The sequence below is a fragment of the Solea senegalensis genome, linkage group LG3 (assembly GCF_019176455.1).
Source record: "Solea senegalensis isolate Sse05_10M linkage group LG3, IFAPA_SoseM_1, whole genome shotgun sequence".
NCBI classification, from domain to species: domain Eukaryota; kingdom Metazoa; phylum Chordata; class Actinopteri; order Pleuronectiformes; family Soleidae; genus Solea; species Solea senegalensis.
The window spans coordinates 28793882-28815663 of NC_058023.1; the positions used below are offsets into that span (position 1 = coordinate 28793882).

At 40.2% G+C, this 21782-nt stretch overlaps 1 protein-coding gene across 6 annotated transcripts in view; it reads left to right on the forward strand.

Annotated features, from left to right (window-relative positions):
• Nucleotides 1-4656: 4656 nt before the first annotated feature.
• The window catches only part of ptpn12 (protein tyrosine phosphatase non-receptor type 12), a 42786-nt gene continuing 25660 nt past the window's right edge, over nt 4657-21782 (forward strand). For all 6 annotated transcript variants that reach the window (XM_044021432.1, XM_044021431.1, XM_044021433.1 and 3 more), the window contains exon 1: nt 4657-5249. In XM_044021432.1, the coding sequence (XP_043877367.1) occupies nt 5148-5249 (102 nt within the window). In that variant the 5' untranslated portion in view covers nt 4657-5147. The remainder of the gene's footprint in view (nt 5250-21782) is intronic.

Sequence of the window (21782 nt, forward strand, 5' to 3'; positions counted from 1 at the left end):
TTTTACGCTGTGTAGCTATATATATATTTTTTGTGACGTTGTTGACTTTTATTTTACTGATATATATTAGTGATATATTAGAAAGAACATCTAACACTTTCTGGGCCTCAGGACTGAAACCCCCCCACCTGTCTGTATTTTTCCAAGACAAAATTAAAAGGAAAAAACACCCCTTTACATCAATATTCCAAGTCTCTGGAAATCTTTAGGATGAAAGAACAACATACTTCTAAAAAACACATATTTATTTACACTGTTTTTAAAGGTTAACATTTCTTTCATGCTTTTGGTGGCTATTATTTGTTATGAGACAGGAGGGATGGTTATTTCTGTTTAGTGTAGTTTAGTTTAGTCATACACCACCTACAGCACAATTTGTGGGCTGCACCAGTAAAATAACAGCATAATCACCTATAAACAGCAAGAACTCTGAGTTCTGCATGAATAATCAAGTGATCTTTTTACAAAATGTGAAATTTCTTGAGGAAAAATAGGTGCAATTTCAAATATATTATGCCTAAATTTACCATGTACACACACAGGCTTTACAACCTACAGATCACAGTGGATCCTGCGGGCTGGAGTGGACCCTCTGGTGGGCCGGTTCTGGCCCGTGGGCCGTACGTTTGACACCCCTGGCATAGAACACGGAGTTCATCTCCGGTTTGAGTTCATCTTTTGGTTTGAGATCCGTTAACCCCGCGGTGCCCCGTGCATGAAACACTGTAGTCCTTGTTCAAGTCACATGATAGGATGTTCATGTCACTCATGTTTCCACACACACACACACTGGTTTTTACGCTGGGTTTTCTTCTCATTTGTCACGCCTCTTGTTATCACTGATTTTTGTAAAGGGTTATAACACATGATGGCCACGGTGGGATTGTGCAACATGCCACTGATTCACTCCTCTACCCCGAGGGAGGACATTTTCACCCGACTTCATAACTGCAACAGGCAGGTTCATGTTCTCCCTCTCCCCCTGTGTGTGTGTGTGTGTGTGTGTGTGTGTGTCCAGATACAGTGAATGTACTCAAACATGCAGCTTCATGCTCTGCCCTCTACCGCATACACAAAATGTGTAAATTTAAAAGGAAACATTCAAACATTGTAAAGCGAGCGATTGTGTGTGTGTGTGTGTGTGTGTGTGTGTGTGCAGGGAGCCTCCCTCCCTAGGGGTTGTGTGTGGGCTTGTTACAGCAACATTCCTCCTCTCAGCTGCTTCTGAACAGCACATTCCACACAGACAGCGATAGAAAGAGAAAATAGGATGAGGAAGGAGAACAGAGAGAGAGAGAGGGAGAAAGAAGGGAAGTGTAAAAAACATAACATAACATAACATTTCATAGGATCGGCGTAAAGAGTGTAATTGATCCTCGTCATCGTATTCGGCTGACTCTGCCTCTCTCCTCCACATCGAGGGTCAGAGGTCAGGGTCAGAGAGAGTACAGCGAAACAAGAGCCAGTGCTGAGAAAAGGAAGTGGCAGAGAGAGAGAGAGAGAGCGCGGGGCCACAAGGACACTCTTTAAATATTAGTCCCCATGCAAACATAAACCACAGTGTGTGTGTGTGTGTGTGTGTGTGTGTGTGTGTGTGCGCGGTTGACGATTGCAGATTGTGCAGATTGCTCAAAGTTACAGTGCGCGTCCCGTTTCGTGGCTAAATTCAAAATGGCTGACTTCCTTTTCGGTCAAGATCATGTTCGCAGACGTGCGCAGGGTCGGTCTCAGGTGTCGCGTGTGAAGTTTCGAGCCGATCGGTGGGAGCTTTTTCTTCACTTTTCAACTTCACTGTCCACCTTTAAAACATATCTTACCTATTTTTTACTCTTTGGTTTTACTTTTTTTCTATTGTTTTTATTGTATGACTTGTTTAATTGAGTTGTTTTTACACTTTCTACACTATTTTGTTGTTTTATTGTTTGTTTTTAGGCCTCTTACAGGTCTTGTGTTTTACTTATCTATGATGTACAGCCCTTTGTTTCAGCTGCTGTTGTTTTTAAAGTGCTTTATAATAAATAAAGTTGGATTGGATTGGAGTGTATGGAGAAGTTATAAGGCACTTCCTGTTTTATGGCGAACGGTTGAAATTCGCCAAAATTCGCTGAAATTCCGATGGCTTGTTGTGGCCACGCCCTTTTGAATCTGCGAGACCTTTTGATGATCTGTCATCTTTGATGTGTTTACTACAAATTGACGGATACTAACATGCAAATTGCAAAGATGGACACCAAATTAAATATAACCCACTTCCTGTTGCGTTGAGGTCATGGTTCCAATAGATATTTTTTTGTTCGTCCTGGGCTGTGACAGGTTTCCTCCAAGTTTCATAAAATTTGGTGCAACTTAGTTTCAGCGTTGTCCTACCAGGACTCACCTTCAGGAGCGCTATTGAGCCGAAACGGAACAACAAAAACTGAAACTGAAAAAAACATTTACGTTAACTGAAATATAATAAAATAAATAACTAGAGTTAATAAAACCCCAGATAACTCACTGAAAACTGAAAACTAACTAAAACAAACGCAACAAAATGCTTGGTTTTCGTCTTTGTAAGTGTATTTCATACATTTCGGGTTCATACGAAGTGTGTTTATTTTTTATAATATAAGGAGCAGTTTACCAAGGGTTGCACCTGTGGCACATATCTGTGTCGTGTGAGCACTAATGATTAAAATGGCATCTTTTGTTGGGTTTTTATGACACGATACCCTTTTGAATCTTGCACCTGACAAATATTCCATAGCACAAAAAACTAACACTAAAACCCATCAAAAAAAACTAATTAAACCTAACTCATTTTAAAATCAAATCCAAAATCAAATCATAAACTATGATAACCTCGATGGATCAATAATTTCTCTATGGACTTTGGTGTGAGGGCTTAAGTTTCTGGTGGAGAAAAACACTGGGAAAAAGGTGTGAACACATTCTTAAGATATTGTGGACGTGAGCAGGTGTGGTGCAGTGCCTGACAGATGTTTTATTTAAAAAAAAAGAATCAAAAAGATTGATATTATAAAGCTAAAATACACTCATGTATTCTAATGAATGATGCACATTGAACATTAGGCAATTAGTCAATGAATCGATTAGTTGATTCCCAGGCAAAGGCTTTTTTAAATGTATGACTCAGCAAAAGCTTAACAAAGTTAATGCCGGACCCTAACCTTAATCCAACTACCATTCAAAATCTGAGACATAACCAGTTCCTTAGAAATGAGGTTCTGCCTCGTTAGGACCAGATTTTTGGTCTCCACGAGGACTACTGCTCCTGACAAGGTCAGTGTCTCTGCTTGAGAGGTAACTGAGGGCAACTGCGGACAAGGAAGCACCATGAAAAAGGGGAGGGGGGCGGAGAGGAAGAATTAACCAAATCTAAAATATTTACTGGGATAACAATCCAATAAGCTCAAAGACAAGAGCAACAAAAAGCAGTTTGTGTGTGAGAGGCTTGTTGGCTCAGTGACAGCGTCCCCTCTCTTTCTCCTTATTGTTCGGCCTGAATACATGGGTTTGTTTTGTCGTCGCTGGTAGAACTAAAGGGAGAAGAAAGTGACTTGATTCCTCCTCTCTGTGAGGTTTATTGGAGGGAAATTAATCACGTCAAAAAAAAGAGTCCGCCGAGATCTCCAGAAACAACACGACGACACACAACACCACTTGCACCACTTTGTCACTTCTGCTGCATTTAAACAAGCTGAATAATCAAAATGATCATCTGTAACCCTTTCTCATAGAAATTGCATTTATTTTAAGGCATTTATTTTAAGGCTTGAAGACTTCCTGTTTTTAAGGCTTGATGACTTCCTGTTTGACTACTTTAGCACAAGTTTCACTAATTACTTTTAAATCTCCACAATTACACACCCTAAGTTTAACTAAACACACACACATACACACAGGAGATCTATGTTATATACACGTATCAGACCCCTGCTGGAGATGTGACATGATAACCTTTGTTTCTATTTCTGGAAATATCTTAATCCAGATTATATATCTGACCCATTTAATCTGCTGGCTGTGAGATGCTTCTTTACTGTGGTCTCCACATAATCTCACTCTGTCTGTCTGTCTATCTACCTATCTATCTGTCTATCTATCTATCTATCTATCTATCTATCTATCTATCTATCTATCTATCTGTCTGTTTCACCCTTCTTTCTTGAAAATATAGAAACAGCTGATAAATGTTGGGTGTTCTTTCAGACAATCGACACTTTTGAAACATTAACAATGAGACTGTAAAAAAAGGGTTCAAATAGAATGTAGAATGTACATTATAGACAGCGCAGAATATACACAGTATGGGCTTGATATTTACAGTGTAAACAAATACATACTACTACTACAACAAATAAGTAAATAAATAAATAACTAAAAATTATAATACTTGTGCATTGTATAACTATAAGATATAAAATAAAATTCTACATTAAAAGACATGGAGAATAATGTCTCGCGTCAAAACAACAGACACACATTCTGTCCAATCACAACAGGTTTTAGTTTGGAGTTACATCCCCGCCAGCCAATCAGATTCTAATCCCAGGTGTGTGTTGGCCAATCACGAGCCGGTATAGTCTGGAAAGGGCGGGCCGTGTTTGCAGTTGGCTATGCCCAGTCCGGATGTTCCCCAGTAGCGAATAACGAGCAGCAGCAGTGTGTGAATGTGGCAACCGAGTTAGACAGGGAGGGGTAGATAGCTGGAGCAGACCTGGTAGAGGCTCCCTTTTTTTTGTCTTTTTATCTGTGTTTTTCTCCCCGTACGGAGCACTTTGTTCACTGTTTATGTGACCGCCACGGCTGGGAAGTTGTCGGTGGAGCAGGAAACCGGACCGCCGTCACCTCTGTTTTTCTCCGGGACTATAAAACCGCTGTCGCTGTGAAAACAGCCCAGAAGAAAGGCGGAAAGGGAGTAACAACATGGGACGATAATTATTATTATTATTGTTTTTTTTTTTTTAAAGAAGGTGTTGTGAACCGACGATGACTCCCTGGGGGGATCCGTGAAGCTTATTTATTTTTATTTATCCCCGTTTTCCTTCTCCCCCTTTTTTGTTGTTATTTTTACGTGTTCTCCTCCCTTGCTACTTTGGGGGTGTTATTATTTCTTGTAAAGGAAAAGACAACAGGACTGAAACATGGAGCAAGCCGGCATCCTGAGAAAGTTTATCCAGGGGGTGAAGGCCATGAGCGAGGGGGACGAGGAGAGGGGAGAGGACAACTTCGGCAACGACTTTATGGTGGGTGTATACACGAATTCACACGAGCTGAGCTCACCTATCCTGCTTTTACTTCACCGCTCCCTCAGTCACACACACATCTGTCCCTTCCGCCTTGCTTCCACCACACTGACCCACCGTGTCCCTCCTCCCCTCCCCGTCTCCCGGTTCCCTGGATCCCATAGGAGGTGAGGCAGGGGCGGCCACTCTGCCCTCTTCCTTTTCCTCCCATTTCCAGGCTTTACATGGCGGCCTAGCATTGTCTCACTCACTCACTCACACACACACACACACACAACAGAGAACACCACCGGCTGCTGTTTCTCCAAAATTAAGACAAACGGCAAACAAAAGACAACGAGGCCAAGGACATTTTTCTTTAAAGAAAAACTTGTGTAGCTTGTGATTAACCGGTGGGATTTATTTAGCTTATTGTCTCGTTAGCTCGGGCTGCGCGCTATTCGTAAAACATGCAATGTACCATAATGTTGCACATTGCGATAACAGCGTGATTAGCGCTAATTAAACAAACATGTGCATGGTCATGTCTTAAAGCCTTTTGGTTCATTGTTAACGAACAACATTAACGTTTCACCCCCCAAACATTGCTCTTGACAAAGTCATCTCTTGCATCCCCTGGAATGTTGAAATAAAAGAAAATGAAAACAGTTTAGATTAAAAAAATAATAATATATATATATATATGTAAACAAGGGCTGACCAACAATTCACTAACAATGTGTAAAATTATATAAATTTCCTCAGTATCACCTATTTTATTGTGATGTTGTTTTTGGTCATGTCATCAAGCCCAATTTTGTATGGCATTGTCTCTCCTCATCTAATAGTGTTACACTATAAGATGGATTTAAGTAGAATAATATGTGCTAGACTCTCACATTGGAAGAAAATGACAAAACAAATCAGAAACACTTGCTATCTATGCTAAGTAGCACAGGGGACAACCTCTATTTATTCCATTTAGGGCAGTTTTAGCAACATGTATATGTCCTTTATGTTATGTATACTCCGCATGTTGAGATTGCGATGATGATGTATCGTGACGCCCAATTTTTACTGGTGTTGGGATACACTGCAGTGATTCATGTTCATCCCCCTGATACTCAAGAAATGGTGAATATCCATTGACCACAGTGAGTTTAATTGCATGTATTATCGTCATTGTTGTTCATAAGATGGTTATAGTGTTTTGGAGCGGGAATCTCTATGGAAGAGGAGATGACTAGTTAATGATAGTGTATTTTTAGCTGCTAGATCCACAGAAAGACAACCCATTATCAGCATGGGCTTAAGCTTTTAGGCTCAGCGCAGAGTTGAATCTACTGTGATGGATGTGCAAATATTTGAAGCACACCTCGATGTCAGTCAAAGAAATTCTACAACATCACAGACTTTGAAGCTGAATTAAAAACTTCAGCTCTATAACATTCAGGAAAGTTGGATTTACAGCAGTTTTGGTATATAGTTATGCATCTATCTGCCCTTCACATAGCCAAAGAACTGGCCTGTAAGTAGAATAAAGCCCTTGGAATTGGTCTTTTGAGATGGTAAAAGGGGCATTTGTTGTTATATTAAACCTGTTTTCCATTAAAATGTGTTACAAAAATGACCTTTGGTCAAAGAAGTGCTTGTGTACATCCACAGCAGTAATATGTTGACCATCGCTACGTGACCGAGTGTTACTGTGTTTCAATGGTGGACTCAAAATAGGACCTGCTCCAGCCTCGTGAAATAGCAGAGATAACCAACAACGGGATAGCACTTCTCTGATAACATACAGTACATGCATTTGTCCTCATCATGCATTCATTTTAGTTGATTGGTTTTAAGAGGTTTATGTTAGGAAAAGTTGCTGCATCTGCAATCGTGTAAATTGAGATCTAAAGATAAATGCAAGATAAATACAGCGTTGGTTCAGAAGCAGCAGGCCGTGACTGGGTGCTTTTCACAGTCTTTCAGCGAAGTGAAAAATGATATTGTCGATTATTGACTGTTTGGAAAACTGGCTAATCAGCGTCAGAACAGTTAACTTTTTCTCCTTTTGCCCACACACACACACACACACTCTGCTCCTTACTTCCTACTTCATGTAAGCTGCTTGCTGGAGCTTGCAACATTCTTTCTTGGGCCATTTCATAACATTTTGTTCTTGCATTAAAAGTGGAGCTATATTAACCATTGGCACGTGTTGATGAAAAGTCACCAGAATAGGACGGGTCATTCTCCCCGAGATAAGATATTTGACACACCCTGAAATATGCAGAATTCTGCATACATGTGTCTTGTTGTGTGCCAGTGACCCAGCCCATCCCGTTTTCAGAGAATGTGTCTTAGAAAACGGGGAAGTAGTGGATGTTGTGCAAAAAAAACCAGACTACAAGACATTGGTGGAGACACCGAGAATAACTAGGACTAGTCTGCTGTTGGCTAACATATGGGCCGTTTAGTACATAATGCATGTGATCATAAATTATTTAAACTGTAGCTATTAAATGGAATTATTATCTTGTGTAATCTCTTAAATAAATATTTAGTGTGCTACCGTTTAATCTTAACATTAAAATCCGTGTATGGTTGACTGGGGAGTGTGTGTGTTGTTGCTTTAGCTCCCGCCAAACTATACACACACCTACACATCTTGTCAAGGTGCCTGTGGCAAGTTGACCACATCCCCCTGCTTTTTTGGCGGTACAATAGATGACGCAAATTGATATTAAATAATGTACGTTTCTGTCATTGGATCACTTATTATGCCTCGATTGTGTCTGTGACACAGTGAGCGGCATGAAAAAGATAGAAATGAATATTGTTAGCCTTCAGGATGTCACACATCCGTTCGGTCAGTAACTTAACCATTAGTAAAGCTCACACGAAGTTCATTTTGGGCCTGTGGAAGTGCTTCAGCATTAACCATATTCATCCCCTGGTTATTGGAAATAACATTATTTTTGAGCATGCAAAACCTGCTGAATGTTGTCTTTTGTGACCTCCATGTAAATAAGGCTTCAAGGCAGATTTCCTCACAGTTGAATGTCGAGTTTCATCGCTAGAGAAAATGTTGCGCGAAGCTGCGGAAACTTGTTCTGATTGATTTAAACGCGGGCCGTGTTCCTGTGCACCGTGCACAATTGATCAGGCAACGTGTAAGCCGGTTGCAGTCGTTCTGCTGTACCAATTTCAAGATTTGTATGAAGCTCTCAATTGCCGCAGTCAATCTCACAATAACACGAGGGTTGTGCTCGTCTGCACACTGAGTCATCGGAGCAGCCTGACAAAACACCCACTTTAACAGGCTATTGTTGTTTATATATAGAAAGTGTTTTATAGAGTTAATTACTGTGCTCTGGCCGTGCTACGAGTCACAGATTACACTGTATAATTTGTTCAATGTTCTTCTTCTGCTGCAGGGAACATGGAACAGGAACACTTCCTACCCAATTGTGTAATTTTCTGGTTTTTGGTCCCCATTTTCTCTTTGTGCTGTCAAAAACATTTTTTGTGATTTGGGAGAAACTTAAACAACTGTAATTACATGGCACGAGCCATTCATTAAGACTGTGCAACGAATTATTGCGATACGTTGTCTTCAACTGCAATATTAGTTTTACTATTTTAAACACAAATTACATTACATTTATCACAATTAGCAATCAAAACTAAAATTCAGGATGTGATTAATACAATGTCAGCTATATGATTTTGTGGAACCACTCCGGTCTGATGATGGCATTATCCAGGAAGGAAAAAAAACCTGAATCGGACCAACGGTGAAATTCATACTGCTGTATCCCGGAGTGTCCCTCATGACGCAAGCTCTGCAAATCTGTGCAATAGCTGCTTCCACACAACCAAACAATGGCGATCTTACGTATTTCAACAAGGGTGGTTATCAACTGGCTCTGTCAACCCACGACTTTTCCAAACCAGCTATTATTGCGCTTATGTAAGAGAGACGGAGGTTGTTGTTTGTTTGTTTGTTTTTTAAATCAAATAGACCGTTACAAATGCTGCAGTATGAACACATCCAGTGAAGCTTTAAAATAAGACAACCTTAATTGAAATATTCTAAGAAAATGTTGATTATGATTCATTGAATAAAAAAGAAACCACACAAAAATGTTGATAGTGAGACACATAATGGAACTGATCAAATATAAACGGTTAAACACTTACACTAAGTTATAACTGCTGTAAGGCATTAATATGACATAGGGCATAAACATCACATTTCAGCATTATTTCTTTGTCTTGACTCATCCCAGTGGCACTAGCAAAAGCCAATCCTGGCTTTACTTGAATCCTAATTCACTTTAACAGCCGTGAATTTATCATGAGAAGTTGCTCGATCTTCTCCTGGTGTGACTGAGCTTGTCCAAAATTGTAATAGTGACTCACAAATTTGGCTTTTGCGAGTGTAGCATAATTCTTCCAAGGGCAGTGCTGTCGCTGCCTGCTGTCGTGGAGACATGTAATTTCTTGCGCCTCCATTGTGATGCGTCACTTCCTGGGGGGCAGAGAACGTGTCTGAGATGAGCACACGCCGTCGAGTACGACTGTGTTCTTTTCTGCAAACTCACTGTTCATAATTGCACTTACGTGTTCTAAATGCCAAGGTGGCTGCTGTTATCTCAGGACTGTGTGCACCGTGTTAGGACTGATCACATACAAGCTTCAGGGATGTTTGAACCTGAAGTCTCAGAGAAACCTCTTCCCAAAATGCCTTTATGGTTTTGTGTCTTTTTCAGGATCACCCGGTTTACGACCAAGGCCTGGCAGTAGTGCTATAGTAGCTTAAGAGGATAGGAAATTTAAATACGCTCGCAGTGTGATGTCATCTTTTGGCTCTCATCATCACCTCATGAACACGATTATTGATGAGGAGCTTTGTATTCACCAAAAAACAGCCAGTTGAGAAACTGAAAAATTTCCATCACTATTTACCAGATATTACAAGACCCATGAAACTGAGCAAACTTTTTCTTTTTACTGACGGCAATTGATTTTATTTAGAGTAGAGTATGACTACCCTTGACCCCAGTCAGGTCTGATAGTTTTGCCTGACAGAGTCAGTTTTAAGAACAAGTAGACGCCATCCTACGTTTTTTTTTTGTTTAATATGCAGCTTGAACTTATACCACACGCTAACCTTACGAGAGAACAATTTTAAAACCAGATCACAGGCTCCGTATGAAGTGGGAGGAGGCACTTTTTAAGTGTCTTAATAAAGTTGTAAAGACTATTTCACAGATTCAGCAAATGCTGTTACTAAGTGGTTCAGGTTGGAACACAGAAGCAGTTTGAGAAGCGCGATGAAAAGACGCACGATAAACCACACCACTGGAATATGAAATGACACACAGATCCGCGGTAACTCAAAGGATGTGCTTCAAAAACACACGTGTACCTGCTTCTTGGGAAGACTGGGCTCATTAATGTAGTATCGACTATGTGTGTGACCTTGTCAGGACCAGTAGTCCTCATAGAGACCAAAACCCCTTTGGTCTAAGGGTTAAATTGTGCTAAAGGTTGGGCTTGGGTAGGCATTAACTGGTTATGGTTAAGGTTAGCGATAATGCTTAGTTTAGGCTGTCCAAAGGAATGGAAGTCAATGTAGTGTCCCAAGAAGAATAGCAGCTCCACAAACCTGTGTTTGTGTGTGTATATGTGTGTGTGTGTTCCGGCCCCACCTTTTCAAGCACATTCAGACTCCCATGCTCCTCGACATCAAAGAAAGTGAAAAAAAGTGCAAACACTCGCTTCTCTAAACAAGTGTCCTGTAGGGCAGACATGAAACGCACAGAGGGGAGGCAACCAAAAAAAATGGGACGTGACAGTGCCACACATGCCCTGTGTGTGTGTGTGTGTGTGTGTGTGTAATAACAGTTTGGGCTGTCCATCAGGGGCTTCCCCCTTCTCATTTCGGAGTTTGTGTGTGTATGTTAAGTGCCTGCACACACATCATAGCTCCCAACACATGATCTGAAAACATTTACACACAAGTCCACACACACACACACACACACACACACACACACACACACAGAGCAGCAGTAGTAGCAGCAGCAGCATCAGAGGTTGTTTTCAAGAGAAAATATAGACTTGTGTGTGTTTAGGGAGCTAAATTCAGAAATCATTGTGGCCCTGACTAAAGCTGCACTTACACAGACATTTGCTCTGCATTAAAACAACCTAAAAAGTGGTGTGATGTTTCATGTAGTGGCGAGACGGTGAAATAAGAGCAGGCAGTCCGGCTAAAAGGACCAAGACCACATGTGTGATTGGCCGTAACAATGTGTTGCTGGATGATGTCGTCATGTATTATCGTTGAAGTTTTCCTTTTGATTCTTTTTTTTCATTCGTTAAAAAAAAAACCAGAGGATCTTTCTGTTGTTGGAAATGTAGACATGAGCACATTAAATGACCCGTTCGTAGCAGTCCTGGTATGTACGGTATGCTGCGTTCTCATTTTCAAACTCATCAGTCAGACATTGTGTTGAAAAGGAGCTGGAGGCGGCAGACCACAGGTTTCTTTTTTTATATATGTATGTGTATATATGTATATGTATATATATATGTGTATATATATATATATATGTGTGTTTATATATATATATGTATATATATGTATATATATATATATGTATATATATATATATATATACATATATGTGTACATATATATATGTGTGTATATATGTATATATATATATACATATATACATATATATACATCTCATAACTCATATCTGACGTTTCTGTAATTTAATCTAAACACCCGATTTATGACAAATGCTGTAGTTTTCACCTTCATGGAATTATGTAAGCATTTTGTTGCGGCTCTGTGTATATTTCATTTGGTCAAGCCACGAAACCATGGAGACTATTTCAAACTTCATAATAGTTGAATTTTTCAGGCTGCCACTACTATACATTAGAAGCACTCACTCGTTCTTAATGTTGTGGCTGACGAGTGTTGGGAGGAACTGGTGCTAGAGTTTGTCCTGTACTACTTGCTCAGATGAAACTGATTCATGAATTCACCATTTACACTCTCCACACGTGAATGGGTGCGTTGTCCGTTTTGCTGCACACTTTTCAGCTCGGCTGACTTGCAAAAGTGTTGAAATGCTAGGTCAGCAACTAAGGAGGTGAAGTCTTTCATGGTTGGTGTCGTCTTCGCTGCCTTCTCCCATCACAGCTAAAAAAAAATGTCTGTGCGTTTATTAGGTTGGTGTGCGTGGGTGCAGGGGCAGGTACACAGCTGCTGCTGTATTTGTGAGCATGTGTGCATTATCGTGTGTGTGTGTGTGTGTGTGTGTGTGTTGAAGTCACACACAAGTGCGGTGAGTCCGCCCTGTGTTACTGTAACAAGACTTCCCAATTTCTTTTTTGTGCCACAAGCCTCTTTCGTTCTCACCCTCCCTCCCACGGTTTAACCCAGAAAACAACCCTCTTATACCCGTGAGCTGGTTGTTTCTCAGAAGAGACACAATATTTTTTTTTTGCTCTACAGTTAGAAACCATTCACAGGCAGTGTATAAAAAAATGCTCGAAGGGTTACGCAATCTGTCGCTCTTGTTGTCTCGAAGCACCCCTAAACCTGAGAGCTGCAGAGCTGATTGCAGTTGCTGCAGCTTCACTGAATTATGTAATGCATTTAACCGAGAAAAGGAAATCCAAACACAGATAACAGATATCCACCGCCCTATCTATGGCTTTCGTTTGGAGCATCCTATCTTTCAACTGTTTCAGGAAGTTCGTCTCAATGATGCATCTGAAGAGATTATTCCAGAGTGGACAATTTGACCTTCTTTTTTGTCGGGAGTAACAAAAGATGCGTTGAAAGCACTTTCCAAAACATTTGTGTAAAGCAGATGTTTCCCTCCCCCGTAAATCAGGCTATTAGGAACTGATCTGGGTCACTCTTATTTGTGAGCACATCTGATGCATGACTCCAATGAAAAATAATATATGTGTGAGAAGTGAAAAAAACCAAAACATCCTCTTCGTGTGTAAACGTGTGCATGAGAACGCCCGGCATTACACGATGAAAGCGAGGTGACCAAAACCAAAGAAGGTAGTTGATCAAGGTGGGCAGACCACATCCTTAAACACATATATGTTTTTCGTAATTGCGATATTTGTGTGAGGAAATGGCCGTGAGAGCTCACGTACATCACAGATGCATTAACGGACACCAGCCATTCCGCTGACGTTTCCTTGAGGTCAATGAGGAAGAAAACAAATAGGAAACATCTTCTATTATTTTCAGGGAAACGCACAAAAAATGTCACATTAACACACTCTCTTGCGTAGTAAGCGCACACTAGTGAAGTACACAGTAGACACACAATGAGCTCCTGTCCTCGATGATTGGGATTATATGTGGTTTGTCCACATCTGCTTCCTGCTGCAGGCCAAGATCCACAGCTCAGAAATGACCGCCAGGCAAATACCAGCAACTCTTAGTTATGTTTGTGATGTACAAGGATGCAACAAACGCATCAGACTTCTTACGCCATGGGTTTGTGTTGATGAAACTGGGGCTTTGATTCCCCTCTTTTCCTTACTTCGTATTCCCCTGAATTAGTCAACAGACTCAACTACTTTCATGTTTTACTGTGCATCTATGAGAGCGAACAGCTTGAGTCCACATCTTTGTTTGTTGCTTTGCCAGAAGTGCTTCCGCGTGCCTCGGTGTTGTAGTTGTGAGCTAAACAGGGCGTGAATGCGGGCCAAGCTGTGCTCGCACTGACCTCTGCTGGACAAATGAGTTATTAATTCAAACAATCTGGTGTGCTTCTAGTCTGTATATATTAAAATTGAATGAAGGTTATCCAATTAGTTGAACTCTGTTGTTTATATGATTGTGTCTTTAATAGCATCTTAAACAGATACATTTTTAATTCAATTTATTTAACATATTTGCTCTTTAACACACCTCTAACACACCTCCAGTCGCCTCTGCATGTGAGGAGAGGTGATTTAAAACCTACTGAGGAGGAACAAATAATTTTGACCAGAGAGGTGAGGTCATGCTGTGAAATTATGTCGGTCTTGTCGACGCAGGAAGTCCCACAGTGGTCAGCTGCAGAGCGGCGCGATTAAAGCTGGTGGGGGGTCGGCGTCTTTTCAAGACATTTTTCAAACCCCTTGTAAAAGTTTTGTGACAACAGCAAGCGTGTTTATGTTTTGCGTCTTGTTTTATTTTGTCTCCTTGTCCATGAAATCTTTGGAACTCTCCCCTTTCTTGCCTCCGACTCTCCGTAGGGCGGGAAGTTTTTCAGTTTGTTTCCATCTTGATGTTTTTATGAGCATTTTATTTCGTAATTTGCACATTCAAAAATGGAGGGGAAAAGCTGAAATGGAAAGTACCAAGATCTGGCCCAAAAAAAGGTTTTTTTACACCTAGTGAAACTGGAAAAAATTGTTGTAAATGTCACCTGGAAATAAATTCAGCGAATAAATTATAATGGTACGTAAACGCTCCCAGGAGAAACAAACACGGTGTCAGATGAAAGCGTGAGGTATGTGTGGAGTGGACCAATGTTCCTTCACATAATTCATGGTTTTTGTCTCGGCTCGACTCTTTTTTTTTTTCTTCTTCATCTTCTAATCCCCTCGTCTTTATATAAAATAACCTTGGTGGAGAATTAGAATTATGAGATGGCAGCAAGAATTGTCTTTAAATAATGTTTTTTACTTGAAGATAGCACCGAGAACGTAGAAAGTTTCATCCACACGTCCACCGAATATTCATGTTTTCATCAAGAGAATTTAAAGAAAAATGTGCTGTTATTCTATGTCTTAAGTAAAAAAATAAAATAAATGCCTGTGATCGGTTTCCTCAACAGATTTCCGCTACATCCTTTCTCTACCATTTTTGTTTTGTCTGCTGACGTTATGTAGGCGCAAACACACTGACTCATCAGCGAAAAGGAAGCCGTGCGAGTCAGTGCAATCACACAAACGCACGAGGGTTTGAGGAGGTTTCCTGCGGGCACTTCTTTCTGTATGAATTTCATACCTTCATACAGAAGTTAATTCCATCACTCACACTGTATTTTTTTTTGTTTTTCTGCCGTGTCATCATGAACTGCTGAGTCTTTGACTTTGAGCAGTGATTCCGCCATATCAGTGCTCCACTGACCGATATTAGCCTGTAACCATGAAGAGGAAATGGCTGCACATTGAGTGTGTGTGTGTGTGTTCTTTGGCAAAGGGTGCTAATTGTTGGACATAATCTTCAAGATCTTTGGTTAATGACGATATCTCTCTGTGAGTGTGTGAGAGAGTTTGAACTATTGACTCAGAAATACGGTCAGGGTGTGGTTTGTTGTTATTTCCTTTGCGATCGTGCTTAATTTATTTGTGTGAGTAGCAGTGGACACCTGACATGGTGACATGTTCTCCGCATCCTGTTTTATCACAGTTATTTTCTGCACCATTTTATTTGTTGGGAGTTGGGTTGGCAGTAGACGATTAACTATTTTCAATACGGAGGATACTTGGAAACAGAAACATCTAAACTCCGATATAATGCTTCACTTTAAGATGGTAAATAAAAATTAGCAGCAGCGTTTTCGCTGTGTCACACTGTGCACTGTTTGTTTTCCTCTTTATGGGAGAAGAATATTTGTTTCACGGCTGGAGAATTACACCTTCTAAATAGCCTGCAATGGCATTCATCAGCACAAAAAGTATTGTTATTGTTTATGTACGAAAACATGTCAAATGTCTGGTGTTGTGTGCTCGTGGGACTCGACTAGAGTTTCCCCGACTGTATATCTATATCTGAATATCAGCATAAAGCAAAGAAGTATATTGACTTTATAAATATGTACAATGCATTTAAAACATGTGTTCAAAGCCTCTCGCTGACGCAGTCACAACAGTGCAGCGTGGGTGGCTTCTGTGCATTCTTATCTTTAAATGTGTGAAAACCAGAGCAATCATTTTGAAAGAAAAAAAACAACCTCAAACAAAAGCCTCTGAAGTAGAAGAAGCAGCTTCCTGTGATACACATTTTGCTCACCTAACGTACCTAATGGATTTTAGATTGTGGTCCAATAAATGAAAGTACACAATGTCATGTCGCGACTCTCGCGTCTCTCTTGCTCCTTTCCTTCCCTCTATCCATTATAAAATATATGTATTATATCATGCGAAACAGCTCCACGTTATTCCATTCCCTTTAAAAATGCATTTATAATGCATTTAAGACACGTAAGTCAGTGGAACGCGAATCGCTGCTCTGATTTGGGACAGTACAGACACATGAGAATGTCACTCGGTCGAGTTTATCGAACTGTCATCGTAGGAGACGCAGAGTGACGGACACACACATTTATGCCCACAGATCAGGAGATGGATTTGACCTATTTTAGCTCGCGTATGCCTGTGTGTTGGCGTGGAAGGTGACCGTCGGTACAGCCTCTCACTTCCTGACCACACACATGCAAGAAAAACGCTCCCCCCCTGCCGTTTTCTGCATGAAGAGCATCTGTTCCACCAATCAGTGCTCAGTGAAGGGTTCAAATAGAGAATGTGTGTGTGTGTGAATTATTCAGTGCTTCAGGGAAGTATAGTGATGCTGACTTATTCAGCCTGGAGACAGAAAGTAGGTTAGGTGAGACCCTATTTTACCTCACTTTACCTCCTCTTTTTTTTTTCGTTCCCTGGCCTGTTGGCATTTTTTTTTTAAAAATCTTATTCTCTCTAATCTTCTGTCTTTTCCCTCCATCTGTCTCTGTCTCCCCTTCACAGTTCCTGCTCTGGCACCCGTGAGTCATTTTAGGCCAAGTCAGGTCATTGTGAAGAAATGTGTCTGTGAGCACACATGACTCATTCGCACCGTGAAGGGGGTCTGAGGAGTTGGCACCGGCCTTTTTTGTGGGGGGCAACGCCCTGTGTGTGTGTGTGTGTGTGTGTGTGTGTGTGTGGAGTGGCAGTGGAAGTCAACCATTCACAGGAAACTTGCCAGCTCACATCCATGCTGTTTTACACTCACGACTGATGGGAAGTATTTGAAAGTAATAGAATCGACGGGGAGTAGAGGCAGAATGTGGAAAGACTGAGACCCAACATTTTTGTGCTTCTTAATTCGAAAAAGTGAAATGAAGTAAGAATGTGTAAAAAATACTTTAAGTTCATTTTAAAATCATCACAAAGACAATTAAGAAAAAATGACAGTCAGAATCTCATAGGGCTGAAACAATTACTCGATGAATTGATTATTAATAGATAACTAACTATTTTAGTAATTTTCCTTAATGTTTTTAAGGAATAAAAGCAGCTTCTTAAATGTGAATATTTTCTTGTTTCTTGCTCCTTATAACAAAGAAATCATTCAAACGGAATCATTTTTGGTCGAGGTCGTTTGAGAACACCATCCTTTCAACATTTTCTGACATTTTATGGACCAAGCGATTATGGAAAAAGTTAGTTGCGGCTCTACAATCACAATCTGTCAGAAAAATAGCGATTCGTTTTTCTCCCCAAATCATTTGGTGCTACTTGATATTACAGGACAGTTTTTCAGCAGGATAAATTTGATGAAACCTTTGAAACGTTTGAATCTCCTCGCTGTCACCGCCACATCAGTGCGTTTATAGATTAACAATATGTGTGAAAACCACAGAAATCTTTTTGAGAAAACCTCTTTCCTTTCCTGTGAAGTTAAAGAAGCTTCCTGTGATACATGAGAACTTGTCGTCGTTATTTTCCGTGTGTTATATAATAGACAACATGTGCTGCGGCTTCTTAATGTTTGCTCTTCACACCTTAAATGAAATGTCTTTTAGCCAGGAAGGAGGAATTGCTGTATTTCTGTGTTTATATAATGTCTTTTTCGACTGTCATTCAGAACAAGTTAAATCATTGTCATGGACGGTGGATTTTTATTATTATATTATTTTTTCTCTGTTGCTGCTTGCAATGAAAACTTAACACCCCAACACAAAAGTCACATATTATTATAGGCTATATTACCAAATCAAATTCACGTATTTAACTTAAAGAAAGCCGTCATCTTTTAAGAGGACAGTTAATTGGGAATTCATTGTTGGCTAACGAAACGGTTTCATTTTATTATCTTCTGACGCAGACAGTAAAGCAGCTTAACACATAATTAAAATAGTTAAACCTCTCCAATAATGGAGAGGAAGATGTGTAACTTAAATACACCTTACTTATTATTGTCACACCCTGCTGTTGGCTCTTTATTTTTTCCTGTTTTTCTTGTCGTCTCAGGGGAGTTGAGTAAACTTCACCTCTCTCCTCATCGGAACAGAATAGTTAGCGTGAAGCGTCAGCGTGTGTGAAGGAATCATGTGAATAAACAACACGAACAAGAAGTAAAAGAGCTCATTAACTGAGTCGCCAAGAGCCTCTTAAAGACATACTTCACCGATTTGAATTTAGCGTTGTATTACTAGAATAGGGGCAGTATTTTTGAAAAATGGTGCTTCCCACCCTCAGTTTCCCCCGAGTCGAGAAATATCTTCATTCATTTTTTAAAAATGTATTTATTTTTTGGTCCGAGCCTTGAAACTGCAACGCTCGTGGGGGGACGGGACGTCCTTCCCAGAATGTAAACAATGTCCGCCATCTTTGCTAACAGTTAAGCTAACAGGACCAAGTGTGGGAAGCACAATTTTTCAAAAATAAAACTACCTCTATTCTAGTAATACAAAGCTAAATGCAAATTGGTGAAGTATTCCTTTAAACACTTTGGCTCTCAGCCTTTCCTTCTTCCACTTCCCCCCCTTTCTCCTTTTTCTTCTCCTCGTCAAATCGCTCCCTTCCATCGCTGTCGTTTAAAACACTCATACTCTCCTTTCCTTCTTCCCTCCTCTGCTCTCTTTACTCATACAGAGCATTATTTCTTCAGTGTCAGGCTTCTCTATTATTTTGCGAGAGTGCACACACACATGCTTGTGTACGTGTGTGTGTTTATTTTATGTGCGAGTGTGTGTTTTATGTAACAGAGGAAGTGAGTAATTAGAAACAGTGGCCGTCTGTGGGACAATGGAAAGAGAGAAAAAGGGGCAGAGACAGTAGCCGGGTCTCAGTCCAAAGTGTTTTTTTTGTTTTTATTGTAGCATAAGTCACATCCTAAAAGCTAAATATTTAACATAATATGATGTTTTATATGTGTAGTCTGGCCACAGTATAAAATTGTCAGATTGTTTGACCCAAAGTAGACGTGTAATTAATCAATTATTATGTTTTCTTTACTCCATATCACAAAAAAAGTCATTAAAGCTCATTCATTTTTGTTTGAGAATAAATGCAGACATTTGAAAGCATCATTTACAACATCTATTAGTATTTTCTGACATTTATGGACCAGACAACTAACCAATTATTCGAGAAAATGACAGAGAGATTAACCAGTTATGAAAAACTTTGTTAGTCTCAGCTCTGTGTGCAAGCCTGTCTGTGACCAGGAACAGTACATTCAAACTTTTACTTGGTTTCAAGGATAAACTAAAACTGTAAGGATGAACTGATAAAACGCTCGGTGGCCAAAACTGAGGGTCACTGCGACCTCACAAAACCTGTTTTTTTTTTGGCCGTTATTCAAAGATATCGCACGCCAAGACAGGTTTCTGACCATTTTTTGCAATCGTGTAAATCAGGAGCAGGAGAGATACAACAGTGTGCGTGCTCTAGCTTGTGTTGCATCAAAGTAGAAGTCTCCGGTAATTAGCAGTGTAAGATAGTGCTGCCATACCACATCGATTAATCGAGTAATCGTTTGGTCCATAAAAATGTCAGAAAATGTCAGAAAAAATGTCGATCCGTATTTGTCAAACCTGGAAATGATGATGTTCTCGATTGTTTTGTTTTGTCCACCAACCAAAATGTTTCAGTTTTAATGATTTCTTTGTTACATGGAGCAAAGAAACGGAGAATATGTTCACGTTTAAGAAGCTAAAACCAATCAGAAGTCATGTTTTAATAATGAAAAACGCTTCAAATCGAGTCATTTAGTAATCGCTTAATATTCGAAGAGTAATCGTTTCCGCTCTAGTCAATTTTGCAAATTATGCTCGCATTTAGGGAAAATAGACGATAAAGAGTTGCACATATGAGAGGACACCACCGAATCAAGTCAAATGGGACTTGAGATTTTTATGGCTTATATCACTAGCACCAGTTTCTGCTGGTGTAAAAAGGCAAGCTAATGCAGCGGCAGATGGGATGAGAATGTATGTGCTTTAATGGTACAGTCGACCTGTTTCTCCCAGTGTGCTGCAGAAACATAACTTGTCATCATTACTGTATGAGAGGGCACAGTTCTAAGCATGTTTATCTCTGTATAATGTGTTTTGTGGGTGGTTTGCAGAGTAGGACGTCACAAATCATTGCTCTCCTGCGTCTCCTGCTCACTGTGTGGCACTGTTCATATGTGTGTATATATATATATATATATATATATATATATATATATATATGTATGTATATGTGGTATATATATATATATATATATATATATATATATATATATATATATATATATATATATATACGTATGTGTGTGTGTGTGTGTGTGTGTGTGTTCCTTCCTGGGCTCGGGCCCAACACAGAAGCAGACCTCTGTTGGAAATGTAATTCACACGAGGCCAGAGGATGCTATAATGCTATTACCACACACACACACACATACATACGCAGAGAAAGAGACAGCTGTTGCCGCCCACGGTTTCTGTGTGCCGGACCTCTCTTCCTCTCAAACTCCTTCCTGCTGCTTTCCTTCTTCTCCCGCTGTTCTCTCTGGAGGACGACGAGTGATGCGAGAAAAGGTGAAAACCTCGCCATGTCTCCAGGGCAAATCTTTGCAGTCTAAATTGTTTATGAAAGTGTTGTGTGTCACTAAAACACGGCAGCTGGATTGTCAGAAACTGCTCTTATCAAAACGAACTTCAAAGGTTCAGTGTCTCTAATGCTGAGACTGCAGATGGTGCAGGAAACTATGGTGGACTTTGCGTACCTGTTGTTCTTTGTTTGTGTCGTAAGTCTTTCAAAAAAGGCAATTATACACTTATACAACACCCTTATGGGTAATACATTCAATTTACCCTCCTATACCTTTTAAACAAAAACAAGAAGGGTGGTAGAGAGATTAAAAAAATGCCTTAATTATCACTTGAATTTTGTGTGCACTGTTGGAAGTGATATTATGAAGAGCAGTGACGGGACACAGTGCTGGACGGTGCACTTCCGTGTCACACTGACAAGAGGAAAGCCTGTCGTCAGAGAGACGAGAGGTGGGACCTTATTTCACACGCGGCCTCGGCAGCACGAACGCCCACACCAAGTTTCTCAGGCACTAGAGGGAGGAAGGTGGGGGGGGAGTGAGAGGAGCAGACAAAGTGGAGCAAGTCTCAGAAAGAGAGGGTGATTAAATCATTAAATTAAATTAAATTAAATTAAATTAAATTAAATCAAAAGGCCCCCCTTGTAAATTGTATCATGTGAATCAGCCAGAGAAAAAAAAAGTCTTTCTTTGGTATTCGCCTCATCTAT